General features: G+C 43.2%; 1 protein-coding gene across 1 annotated transcript in view; it reads left to right on the forward strand.

Annotated features, from left to right (window-relative positions):
- The window catches only part of LOC311038868 (A-type potassium channel modulatory protein DPP6-like), a 137,073-nt gene that overhangs the window by 39,042 nt on the left and 85,485 nt on the right, over positions 1–12,546 (forward strand). Inside the window, exon 2 of the mRNA XM_084048487.1 lies at positions 7,774–7,888. Within this exon, the coding sequence (XP_083904613.1) occupies positions 7,774–7,888 (115 nt within the window). The remainder of the gene's footprint in view (positions 1–7,773; positions 7,889–12,546) is intronic.

The raw sequence follows: 12,546 nt of genomic DNA on the forward strand, positions 1-12,546 counted from the left end.
TGTCAAACCTAGCATCTCTCTGATCTAGATAACATTTTTTGTCCATATACTGGTATTGGAGATTTGTGAACAGTCCTACTGGGCTTGATTTAACCCATTTTGGGGCGGGAACCCCTATTTGTCACTATACCTTTCAGGATGGGTACCCCTTTTGGGGTTCTTGTTGCTATGTACAGTATATAGCAGGGCATGCATTCAGTGCGTTAAGAAGAATGTGTGTGTTCCTTATCTCTACTGGGGGAATTTCCACATTTCAAATGTCAAGATGGTCCAGTGAAGGAATTGGTCCATTTTGAAATAGAGCTTGATTGATTGATTGAATATTTTATTAGACAGAAATGCAAAACGGCACGAGTACAGTCAAACACTTGGTCTATAAACACAAAGTTAGAATATGGACATAATAGGTTCCTGCCCGACAGTAACGATATTAGTGATTAATGCCACGCTATACTTTATTGCACAAGATAACATGTCCTCTCAACACCACGGCAAGGATGGATGAAATGCAGCCACATTCTTCAGCCAGAGATGGCTTTGCTGGCCAGGAAACATACTGTTAGATTTAATACCTCACTGAACATCTGGCTCTGAATTCCTATTTTCCAGCTAAATGGAATGAAATTGCCTGGTCTTTTGAGAGGAGCAGCGCGCTTACCTTCGCTCAATCATCTTTTGCTACACTGCTACGCTTAACACACACCGTAAAATATTTTCTTACCTTGCCAAGAAAGCGTCATATTTAATCATGACATTTAGAGCAGAGACCAACTGTTGTATGTGAAGCCATCTCACGCCAATCTGCACACACACACACACACACACACACACACACACACACACACACACACACACACACACACACACACACACACACACACACACACACACACACACACACACACACACACACACAGCGGGATAACGTTGAGGAGAGAGCAGAACAAATCCCTTTGTCACATTCCTTCCTCTCTGACATTGAGGCAGTAGTAGACTGGACCATTTTCAGACGGCAGCCATTTTGCTCTTACATCCACCGTTTGTAATTCATCAAAGGACACCACGGTGTGTGTGTGGGGGACATTTCACTTCACCTCACATCATCTTCATGATGGAAAGTGTACTTTCCATCTCGGACAAGAAAAATACCGAAAGAACGGTGCAAAAATGAGGCACTTCACCACTATAACTACTTCACTTCACACGTCTCTATATACTTTGTTGTGTGTGATGAATGGTGAAAAGTGCTGGTTTACGTTGTGAGCTTGTAAATCTGCTATTTCTGCCCCCGGTCAAGAGACTTTCAGGTTGAATGGTGGTGTCGTGCCCAAAAGTGTTTGCCTTTGCCTGACCATTGGCCTGTGTTCTGTGGGCGGGTGATATCGATCATATCACGTACTCCTACAGGTTGGGGGGTGGCACTTGTCAGCGTGGAGTGTTGGGCGGGACTGGCAGGTGAGCCATTAGGATACAACAGGAGTGAGAACACACAGAAATGCGTGTGGGGAGGAATCAATTGTCATAACGATTTGACATAACAAAAAACTTGAGTACAGTATAGAGATCCTAAAAAAAATTAAGTACTTCCACTTACGTTACTTTACATCACCGCACATCACCACACAAATTAACACAAATGGACGCTTACGGGTCCCTTTGGTTAATGGACCCGTAAGTTACATTTGTGCGCTCTCAGAATTTCAGACCTCCATGGGTCCCTGGACCCCACTTTAAGAGCCACTGGTCTATATTGTAGGCGGGGAAGAGAGAAACTTATGATCTGAATGATATTCTTTCTCATTCTTATACATTCTTATAATCATTCTTGTTCACATGTTGTGAGTTTATAGATCTGCTATTTTCACTATTTTTGAAGTAGTGCTTTAAACTGTTCCTGATTTTGCCGCAGTCCTGCCTTGGAACCCCAGGCTCCACTTTGAGAGCCACCGGTATAGACTCCCTGCAACCCTCCTTTTTCAATACTCCAGTAGAATATACTGTACACAGTATATCGGCTCTGTTGGGTGGAAACCTCATATTTCCAAAACTGTTACTTTTCAGTAGCAGATTTACAAGCAGTAGCAGATCTACAAGCTCAAAACTTTTGATGCTTTTGTGTGATGCTGTAGTATGATCAAGTAGAGCGTGATTTTACGAAATAACAAAAAAAGTTAGAATATGGAGATAGGAGGTTTCTGCCAGACAGCAACGATATCCAGTATACATAACTCACCACAGAATAAACTAGAAAAAGTGCTCCTCGGAGCACAGGTCTCCGCCAGGTCAGGTAAGCTATTGTGGCCTCCTGGTGGCGCTATAATAGGCCAATGTGGAAAGGGTGCCATTTGTTCTTAGGCCTTGCACGACAATTGGACCCTGACAGCATTCATGATTTGAGGCATTTTGTTAAAAACATTGGTTTTGCTAAATTAGACCTGCTGGTGGCGCTATAACAGGCCAATGTTAAAAGGGTGGCATTTGTTCCTCAACATAGTGTGAATGTGCGTGCAAAGTTTGAGCACAATTGGACGGTGCGTTCATGATTTGCGGAATGTTGTTCAAAACAAGGCAATAATGCAAACTTTAGATGTCAATCTTAGCCAATCAGTATGGAATATGAAAAATCAAACCCATCCGTCGTGATCACATGACTATAGAGATCATGTGTACCGAATTGCGTGAAATTTGGATAAAATTGGAAGGAGTAGTATAAAATAATGTGTCTTATATAAGTCGGCCTCCTGGTGGCGCTATAAAAGGCAGATGCAGGGCAAAGGTTTTTCCTTGACCTTTAGGGAGTGTGCATACAAAGTTTTACACAGATCGGTGCAATTATAGGTAAAAACACAAATCGGCCTGTTATAGCGCCACCATGAGGCTGATTTGAAAATGTTCAAATGGTAGTTCTTCCTTGGCCTAATGGGAATGAGCGTGCAACATTTCACGGAAATTGCATTTTGTGTTCATGATTTGAGGCATTTTGTTCAAAACAGAGCACTCCTGCAAACTTTGGAAGACATTTTTAGCCAATCAGGATGGAATATGAGAAATCTGAAAGACCCGTTTCGTTTAATGACAATAGAGATACTGTGTACCGATTTGCGTGATTTTTGGACAAAATCTGTAGGAGTACTGTCAAAAAATATGTTTTGCACAAATCGGCCTCCTGGTGGCGCTATAAAAGGCCCATGAAAAAAAAGTGGGGTAAAGGTTCTGAATTGGCATCCAGGGAGTGTGTGTGCACAGTTTCGCTGCGATCAAGACAACGGTGCCGGAGATTAGCTGGTCACAGACGGACGGACACACACACACACGGACGGACGGACGGACGGGGTGGAAAACATACTCTCTCGCCATGCCTTTCGGCCTGGCGGAGACAATAAGCAACTTATGTACCACACACCATCGGAATCATTCCAGGGCTGCTAATATTATTCGTTTTGTCTCGCCGTTTGCTACTCTTATCAATGTGTTTCTTCAGCACAGCAGTGGCTTCCCCGGGAATGTTAGTTTACGACACTGTGCGCCCTGCCTGCTCTCTGTCACCTCAGAGACCTGTGTGATTTACCGTAGGACCCCACAGCCAAGGAGACGCAGGCGAGGAAGAGTCTCTAAATCGATATGGGAAACATGAGCGCAGCAGATTACTGACGCTTCGTTCTCCTATCCCACAAAATTTGTTGTAAAGTTAGTTTGTTTGTGTCAAGATTGTGTTCCCGAATCCCGACACGTTAGGGGACAAAGTTTGGGGCGTCAGACTATTTTCATTAGGGACAGGATGGGAGATCGAGGACAACATTGTTTTTTCCACAATTGGATTACTGCAGTTTCTTTCTTTGGGTTAGGGTCAAGGTTATAGGCATGTAAGGCCATCTCAGAGCTGGGCTATAGGTGCAGACTATTTGTTTTCATTAGGGTTGTCCGATATTGGCTTTTTTACCGATAACCGATATACCGATATTGTCCAACTCTTAATTACCGATACCGATATCAACCGATACCGATATATGCGGGGATTATTGTGATTAGGGTAAGCTCAAATTTCATATCACACACACCATATACAGTAAGAACTCCTGTAACTTATTTATAAAGCAAAAAAAAAAAAAAAAAAAAAAAAAAAAAATTTTTTTTTTTCAAAAACCGATACCGATATTTTCCCGATATCAATTTTTATGCTAATATCGGCCGATAATATCGGGCGGCCGATAATATCGGACATCCCTAGTTTTCATATTTGGCAGCCTAGGAGACCGATTGTCAGAGGGTTTCAACAACTTGGCATGCCCAAAAAGGCTGGCAACTTACTGTGCTGTCTCTGCTATAATTTGGCAACCGCCACATATGGCAGAGACGCTGGTACTTATACCCATAGAGCAGGGGTCTTCAACAGGGGGTCCGGGACCGCTAGGGGGTCCTCAGAGCTACTACAGGGGGTCCGCCAAATCTTTGTGTGATATGATTATTCTTTAATACCATAACCACTTTGAACCCTATACAGTGTAGCATCCCTTTTCTGAGGAGAACTTTGGCCAAAAATAGCAGATCTAGTAGATCTGTAGATCTAGTAGATCATAGCAGATCTGTAGATCTGCTACAGTATGCCAAAAATAGCAGATCTACAAGCACACAACGCCTCGCTCGGCTATTTTTGGCAAAGAGGTGTTTGGTGTAGAGGGAAAAAAGAGCAGACCAAGTAAACAAAAAAAGTTGAATCTGAAACACAATTGTATACAATATAGAGGGGGTCCCTGCCTCATCTCTCTCTCAGCTAGGGGGTCCTTGGCCTGAAAACGTTGAAGACCCCTGCCATAGAGTACTGAGTGACTTATTATTATTTTTCTATCATGAAGACATAGGCCATGAGTTTGTGGATGTAACCTTAACTGTACCTTTAATATTTGTGTCCTTGTATGCTCTCCTTTATGTGGACATGAATACATTTTTGAAGTAAGTGTGTGTGTGGGGGGGGGGGGGGGCGGGGGGGGGGGGGGGGGTGGGTGTGTGTGTGTGTGTGTGTGTGTGTGTGTGTGTGTGTGTGTGTGTGTGTGTGTGTGTGTGCGCGCGCTCTTGTGCAGGCTGTGAATGCTAAAGAGAGTGCCCTGGTTATGTAAGGATGTAGTTGATGTCTTGTGCATTGTAAAAGTCCTTTCCCCCACAGTCTGTAGTATATTTATCCCTGTAAAGTCCACTTAGGGAGTGCATTGCCTGCCATCTTTTATTGATAAATCACTAAATGATATATGTCCTTATATATTTTCTACATTATGTAGTCAGCTCAACATAATCGAAAAGGAGAATTATGCAGTTATATCAGCAGCGTGCCATCTGCATAATTTGAGCGTGACAAGAGGGGACGAATACTCTCACTGAATGACAATTCAATTTACTGCTCTGTCAAGGACACTTGATTTACAGACTGGAGTTAAAATGAAAGTATATATAGTAAATAATAACCTATGCCGTAGTCATATTGCATTCATTTCATTAGAACAGTGGTTCTCAACCTGTGGGTCGGGACCCCCAGGGGGGTCGTCACATGATGTTGGGGGGGGTCCCCAGATGACAGTGAAAAATGTAAAAAAAAAAGAAGAAAATGTGTACCTAAAAAAACAAAAAAATACAAGATAGCAGATCTATATTAATGTAATGCCTCAACTTCTACAATTCCAAGTGCTTGTCTGGGTGGGGGGTCCCCAGTTCAAATATGATTCTTTTTGGGGGTCGCAGCCTGAAAAGGTTGAGAACCACTGCATTAGAATACACCGCGAAAGGTTCTGTGGTTAAAAAAAGATGATACTGACAAGCTTTTGGGCCTTAAGACCATTTTTATTTTAGTTATGACAAGCATAACAAAGCTTGGCATCTCGTAGCCATGCTTTCATTTCTTTTGCCGTCACCTGTGATGTGGTTTGGTAAAAATGGGCTTAAAAAACATAACAAAAAACAGCACAGGTGTATTCATTGGCAGTGACACACACTCTTATTATGCAATGTTAAAGTTTACATTAACGTAAACGTGTTTCTGTCAAAAAAAAAATATATATATTTTTTTTTAAATAATAATAATAATGCCAATTTTTAAGACCAATATTTGAATATCATTTCTGAGGAAACTTGACAGCCCTAGTATACATCGACCTAACCGCATCCCAAATGAATTATTTCTTTTAATAGGTGGTCTGGTAAATAGTCCCAGTTTCACTCTTCATCTGCAGGCTAATGATGTCTGCGGCTCCTTTTCAATTATTGCGGGAACGAGCCGAGGTCACTAAAAGGTTCACTTCACAGATCAGCCATTTTGGTTCCATTATAAAGCCTCTGAACTTCAATTCATTACGAGGCACAGCCACAGGTCTCAAACACATGCTCCGCTTCTCTCTTCTTTTTTTGTCTTTTCATTTAAACTAATTAAAGTCATATTAGTTCTTCACGAATGGTTTTGGTTTTGGTTACAGCTGTTGGTTATCGTTTGTGTTAGCCAAGCGGAGTCAGCCTGGGCTTAAGATAGAACGTTATTCATAAGCCTTGCTTTATACTTGGTTGCACACAATAGCTGATCTACTGTAGCGTAATTGAAGTATGTTTCAGGTTTTAACAGTGTTTTCTTTTTGAATCTCGCTGCAAAAGGCGAGCTTGATCATTTTCGTTTTTTCTTTTACTAATCCTATAAATATAAAAAAAAAACTGTAATGCATAAAAGAGATTACCAATCTTAAAAATGAAAACAAGACTTTCTTTGCAATAATTTGCCAGTAATACATCATGTTGGGAGGTGAGTTGTAGGTTGCTGTGACTCAGAGGGGCGAAATAATAAAACTACCACATCCATTCTTTAGAATTTCATTTGTCTGCTTAACATAATATTAAACAGTGCTTTAAAGTTACGGTGTTTCAGAGTGTTTCGACAGCCAAAACAACAGCAACAACAGCACAGCAGCGCCACACACCTCAAGGTTGATCATAACTCGCACTCCTCCTTTTTCTTTTCTCTCTTCGGGCTTTTCTGATGCCGGCATCAGGCAGGCATGCAATTCACAAACGTGTCGCTTCTCCGTTTTTATATCTGTCACACTCGTTTACGCGTGACGGGAGCGTCGAAAGCTCGGCTCATTAAGAATTCTCCCTCCTCCTCCTCCCTTCCTCTGCGGCCCGCTGTCTCCATGAGGAGAGCTGAGAGAGCCAGGCGGCTACTTGGCTTCACGTTCGTCCTTGACTGACCCTCACCTCGCTCCCCTCACCGGCCCACCCCACCCCACCCTGCCACCCACCTTTTATTTTATCACCTCTCTTATTCTCACCTCTGTATAATCATTTCCCTTTCCTTCCTCACTTTTATCACTTTTTCTTCCCATCTTCCTGTCCTGGTTACATTATTGAACAAACGGTCTGTTCTGTCTGTTCTGTCTGTCTGTCTCTCTCTCTCGGTAGCTCTCTCTCTCTCTGTCTCTGTCTAGGTCTCTCTCTCTCTGTCTAGGTCTCTGTCTCTCTCTCTCTCTCTCTCTCTCTCTCTCTCTCGCTCTCTCTCTCTCTGTCTAGGTCTCGACTTCCCACGCATCATGTTTTTCATGTTGTTGTTTTTCTGTCCTCCATCTGTCGTCTTGCTCTCTCCCAAAATAACGTCTTGATCATGGCTGAATCTCTCTAACCCAGACTTTTTATCTTCTTTCTCTCTCTCTCTCTCTCTCTCTCTCTCTCTCTCTCTATCTCTCTCTCTCTCTCTCTCTCTCTCTCTCTGTCTCTCTCTCTGTCTCTCTCTCTGTCCTCCTGTAGGAGCTGGTGGGGAGCAACCCGCCGCAGAGGAACTGGAAAGGAATAGCGATCGCCCTGCTTGTCATTCTGGTCATCTGCTCGCTGATCGTCACCTCCGTCATCCTGTTGACACCAGGTACGTGGCGCATGCAGGACAGGCAGGGAGGTGGCCGCGTGACGCCATACAGCACTATGACACACACACACACACACACACACACACACACACACACACACACACACGCACACACACACACGTTCTGTTTGCTTTGCCATTACTATGCAAAGACACGCCTGTTTGGTTTCGCAATCAATCCCATGCCTCCATGCCCTTAAACAACAGCTGTGTGTGTGTGTGTGTGTGTGTGTGTGTGTCATGTTATTTGCAGTGTCATGCGGCACAGCGTCAGATTATTTCTACATTAACCGTGTCCCACCGGTAACGGTCACATTCACTGAAGGTCAGAGAAACTCTCATTGAAGTTGGCCGACACAAAATCACTTCCTTCACAAACGCATGTCTCTCTGCTCTCTCTCTCACTGTCACTCTTTCAGGATCTCACAATGATTTGAGTTCAAAGTGGTTTGAACTTGACAACCCAATTGTCCTTATATAATCATTTGGCGCCATTAGGAGTTGGCTTTAGACTGACCTTCATGCTTTTTCCTTGAGCAGATTTACATGAAAGATTAATCAGTAGGCCATCTGTTTAGATTTGGTCTTCTAACCCCCCCCCACCCCCCGGATATGCTTTTCATAGGCTGCCAATGTCACATCAGTCAATGCAACCGCCTGCCAATATACCTGTAATCCACTTATTGTGGCAGTAACCCGCTGAGCCCTAGTTTATGATTTGCTGTCGAGGATGGTCACAGGTGATGTCACAGACGTCAAGTGGATTCAATGTGTTGTTGCTGGATAAAGATGTGCCGATACATTTTTTTCCTTCCGAAACCAGTGTGTAATTTAATTAAGTGGTCCTCAAAGTGGGGTCCAGGGACTCTCAGGGTTCCTTGAGGGGGTTTCAGCTACAAGTTATAGTAAAGTAAAATAATAATGTAAATAGTACAGTAAGAGTATATAAAACAATTGTGCAACATCAACTGAAGCGTTCAAAGTGCAAAATAATTGATTACTGTAAATTACATAATTATATCATCATGTGATACATTACGTGGTATCGGCATGGTATTGACTGGTATACTCGCCGATACCGATATTAGTGTTTTAGGCAGTATCGGCAGCTTTTCCGATCTGTATCAGAACAACTCTATTGCTTAAACATAGTTTCTTGAGCTATGCTTATCTACTGTACATGGCCGCCTGAGGTGGATATCACAGGCACAGGCCTCAAGCTGGCCGCCACAGATGTCGGCACGGCGTGCCCCCTAAAACGCCTCGTCAACTGTGACGGGTGACCACTTCCTGACCCCCCCCCCCCCCACAGAGCGTCTGCATGTCACGCACTCTGATAACCTTGAGCCGTTTTGGCTCACCAGTTGTAAACAAGGCCAGGCCTCCGGCAGGGACAGGACAGGTGGCTTCTCCGGTTTCATACTGCAGTGACCGTCACCCCCCTCCCCCTCCCCAATCATTTTTTTATTTAATTTTTTTACATTTGACCCAAAGACCAAGGAGATATGATTTTTTCGAAGATTTAGACTCCCATCCACTTCCTTGTTAACTTAAAACTTAAAAATTCTGTATCTTGGCTCCTGAGTACTTTTGTTTTTTCATTGAAAAATCTCTGGCAGTCTACTGCAAAAAATCTGAAATAATTGGCAGCCAATGTGTTAAAAGTCATTCAATTTGAACTTGTTCGCTTTATAAATATATATATATATATTCAAAGATTTGACACATTTTCATGATTTGTTTAAAAAAAAATTGCAGATCTACAAGCTCATAGCGCGGCACTCGGTGCCGCGCTATGAGCTTGTAGATCTGCTATTTTTGAATAGCCAAAGTAAAAAATAATGGTGAAAGTGGTTAAAAACAGATGCTTTCCCGGTCTTAATGGGTTTAGGAGGTGCATGGAGTTTTGTGTTTGTACGGAGAGTTTCTTCTAGTGCTGCTGGGAGACTGCAGGTGTTTGGTTCAGTTCAACTGGGACGCTGCAGCAGAGTTTTGTTTAAATACTACTGGGGGATTTCATAAAATGAGTTTGTTTCAGTTCTCTAGGGGGATTATAACACTTTGTTCAGTTTGTTCCTGTCAGAGCAGACTCCCTGTTATACTTAAAGTAGTGGTTCTCTCAAAGTGGGGTTCCGGGGACCCCCAGGGGTCCTTGGAGGGGTTCCAGGGGGTCCCCAGCTAAATGTGTTAATACAGCGTCACAGTATTTTTTAACCACTGCATCCATTTATAAGTTGGCTATTCAAAAATAGCAGATCTACAAGTTCACAGGTCACTTCCGAAGTGACACGCAAATTCATTTTAGATTTTGGGGGTCCTTGACATGAAAAAAAAATATATTTTAATTATTACACCTACACTGTTATCGTGAAGCAGTTTTGCACTTGCAGTATTGGTGAAGTACATAGCAATGGCAATTTCCTACTTTCAAGGACAGTATACTGTAGTAGTAGTCTGCCTTGTAGGAAAATTATCAGATCTACAAGCTACGCAAATCTGCTACGTTTGACAATTTGTGTGACACTGTAGTAGTATGATCAAAAAGGGCATTCATTTACGAAAGAACACAAAAAGTAAAAATATCGAGATGGGAGGTTTTTGCCGGACAGAGATAATATGTTCATTATCAATTAACCCATTAAGACCGGGGACGCATCTGTGTGTCATTTTTAGATGTCTTTGGCTATTCAAAAATAACAGATATACAAGCTCATAGTGCGGCACCGAGTGCCACGCTATGAGCTTGTAGATTATTTTGGAAAATATTGACATTTTGTGCAAACCTTTGAATATATTTTTAAAGCGAACATTTGTAACTCAAATCTTTGCAAATATTTGAATACATATTCAAAAATGTTAACAAAGATTCAAGATTTTTTGTATATCTGCTATTTTTGAATAGCCAAAAAGACATCTAAAATGACAGAGATGCGTTCCCGGTCTTAATGGATTAAGAGATCAAAGCGCTTCATGCGGTAAAAACCATACAAAGTAGGGGAGGAAACTGTGAAAGGAAAAATGCACCCTTCTGAAGAACAGCACTATAGGAGTGTGGCCCATGTGAGAAATGATGGGGATAGGAATGTTATTTCCTCTTTGCTTTGTTGATGGACGCTCCTTCTGCCAGGCCAAGCAGCTGCTAGCTAACTGCTTCTGACAACCTCTTTGTTCACACTACTCAAACACCACTCACCACCACCACCACCATCTCACTCTGTTTCTTTCTCCTCTGTACTCTCTCCCTGTTGTTATGGCATGGCTTTGAAAGAGGCTAGTCTGTCTGCATGCACGTGCGTGTGTGTGTGTTTGTTCAGAGGTAATCGTGCAAACCACTGGACTGGTCTGCACCACATGTCATGTGCACACTACTAGTAAAGCCAGCTTAGTGCCTCCACTTTTTTCACGTTTTATGCTACTTGAAATATCTAACTTAAATCGTGTAATGATCCATGGGCTCGGATCAGGGCGGCCATGGTTGCTCGAGCGCGGCCGGGGCCCCAACCCGACAAGGGTCTGCAAAAATGTCCCCAGCCCTAATCAATGGGTCGGGCTTGCAGATCTCTAATCCCCACCCTTACCATGTTGTTTTTTTTCTTTGAGTGGGCTCACTGTTTTGGGGGTTTTGCATGGGCAATGCCACACAGCACAGAGACAGCCCTCATCAAAGTAACCAATGACTTTCTGCTTCTTTCTGACACCAGCTGAAAGAACATCCTCATCTTCTCGATGTCAATGCTGCCTTTGATACCATCAACCCCTTAAAACACTCATCTCATGCCTCATCACTGACACTGCCCTCTCCTTCCATTCCGACAGACATCAATTCATCTAAATTTCTGCCAATCATTCACAGCTCCTCTTACCCATGGTGTCGCCCAGGGCTCGACGTGCTCTATTTCTGACAGATCCTTCAGCGCCGCCGCCTCCAGCTCCATTGCTATGCCGACGACACACAGCTCTGCCTCCCCTCCAAAACTATCTCTGCTCCCACCCACTCTGCCCATATTAAAACATGGAATGCAAACAAACTTCCTAAAACTCAGCCGTAATAAATCGGAAGTCTTCATCATGCAGTCCAGTCTCTCTCATCCGCTCAACTCAAAACTTTTCCCTCTAACATTCCATTCCACGCCCTCCTTCCACCCCGTCTGTAACCTTGGAGCCATCCTTGACCACACCCTGTCCTTCCAGCCAAATGTTAACCATATCACCAGAACAGCCCTTTTCCACCTCCGCAACATTGCCCACCATAAACACTTGGTACCAGCCGGGTCACAGGCATGTCCATCGACAGCTATGCGACCTTTAGAAGTGTGCTTGAGCAACACACTGCAAGCTCACCTGCCTGCCTACAGTACTTTAAGAGTGCAAATCATGTAAATGAAGCTCTCTCTCTCTCTCTCTCTCTAATGGCCGCCCGCCTCCATGTACAATACATGAATACATGAGCCATTTTAACAGTTCATTAAAGCTGTAGGCATTCATTCCCTGTACTCTGCCATCTCAGGGGAGGCAGCAATTCAAGAGCACTAGACAAGTTATTGCCACCACCCACAGGCTGTGTACTGTCCAGTGAGTGACTGATAATCGTACAATTCTGCACCGGCTTTATTTTAATTCTGCTTTAAAGCTGTATTTCTCAAATGGCGGTACTGTTA

This window comes from Gymnoscopelus microlampas (assembly GCF_963454915.1).
Source record: "Gymnoscopelus microlampas genome assembly, chromosome: 22".
NCBI classification, from domain to species: Eukaryota; Metazoa; Chordata; class Actinopteri; order Myctophiformes; family Myctophidae; genus Gymnoscopelus; species Gymnoscopelus microlampas.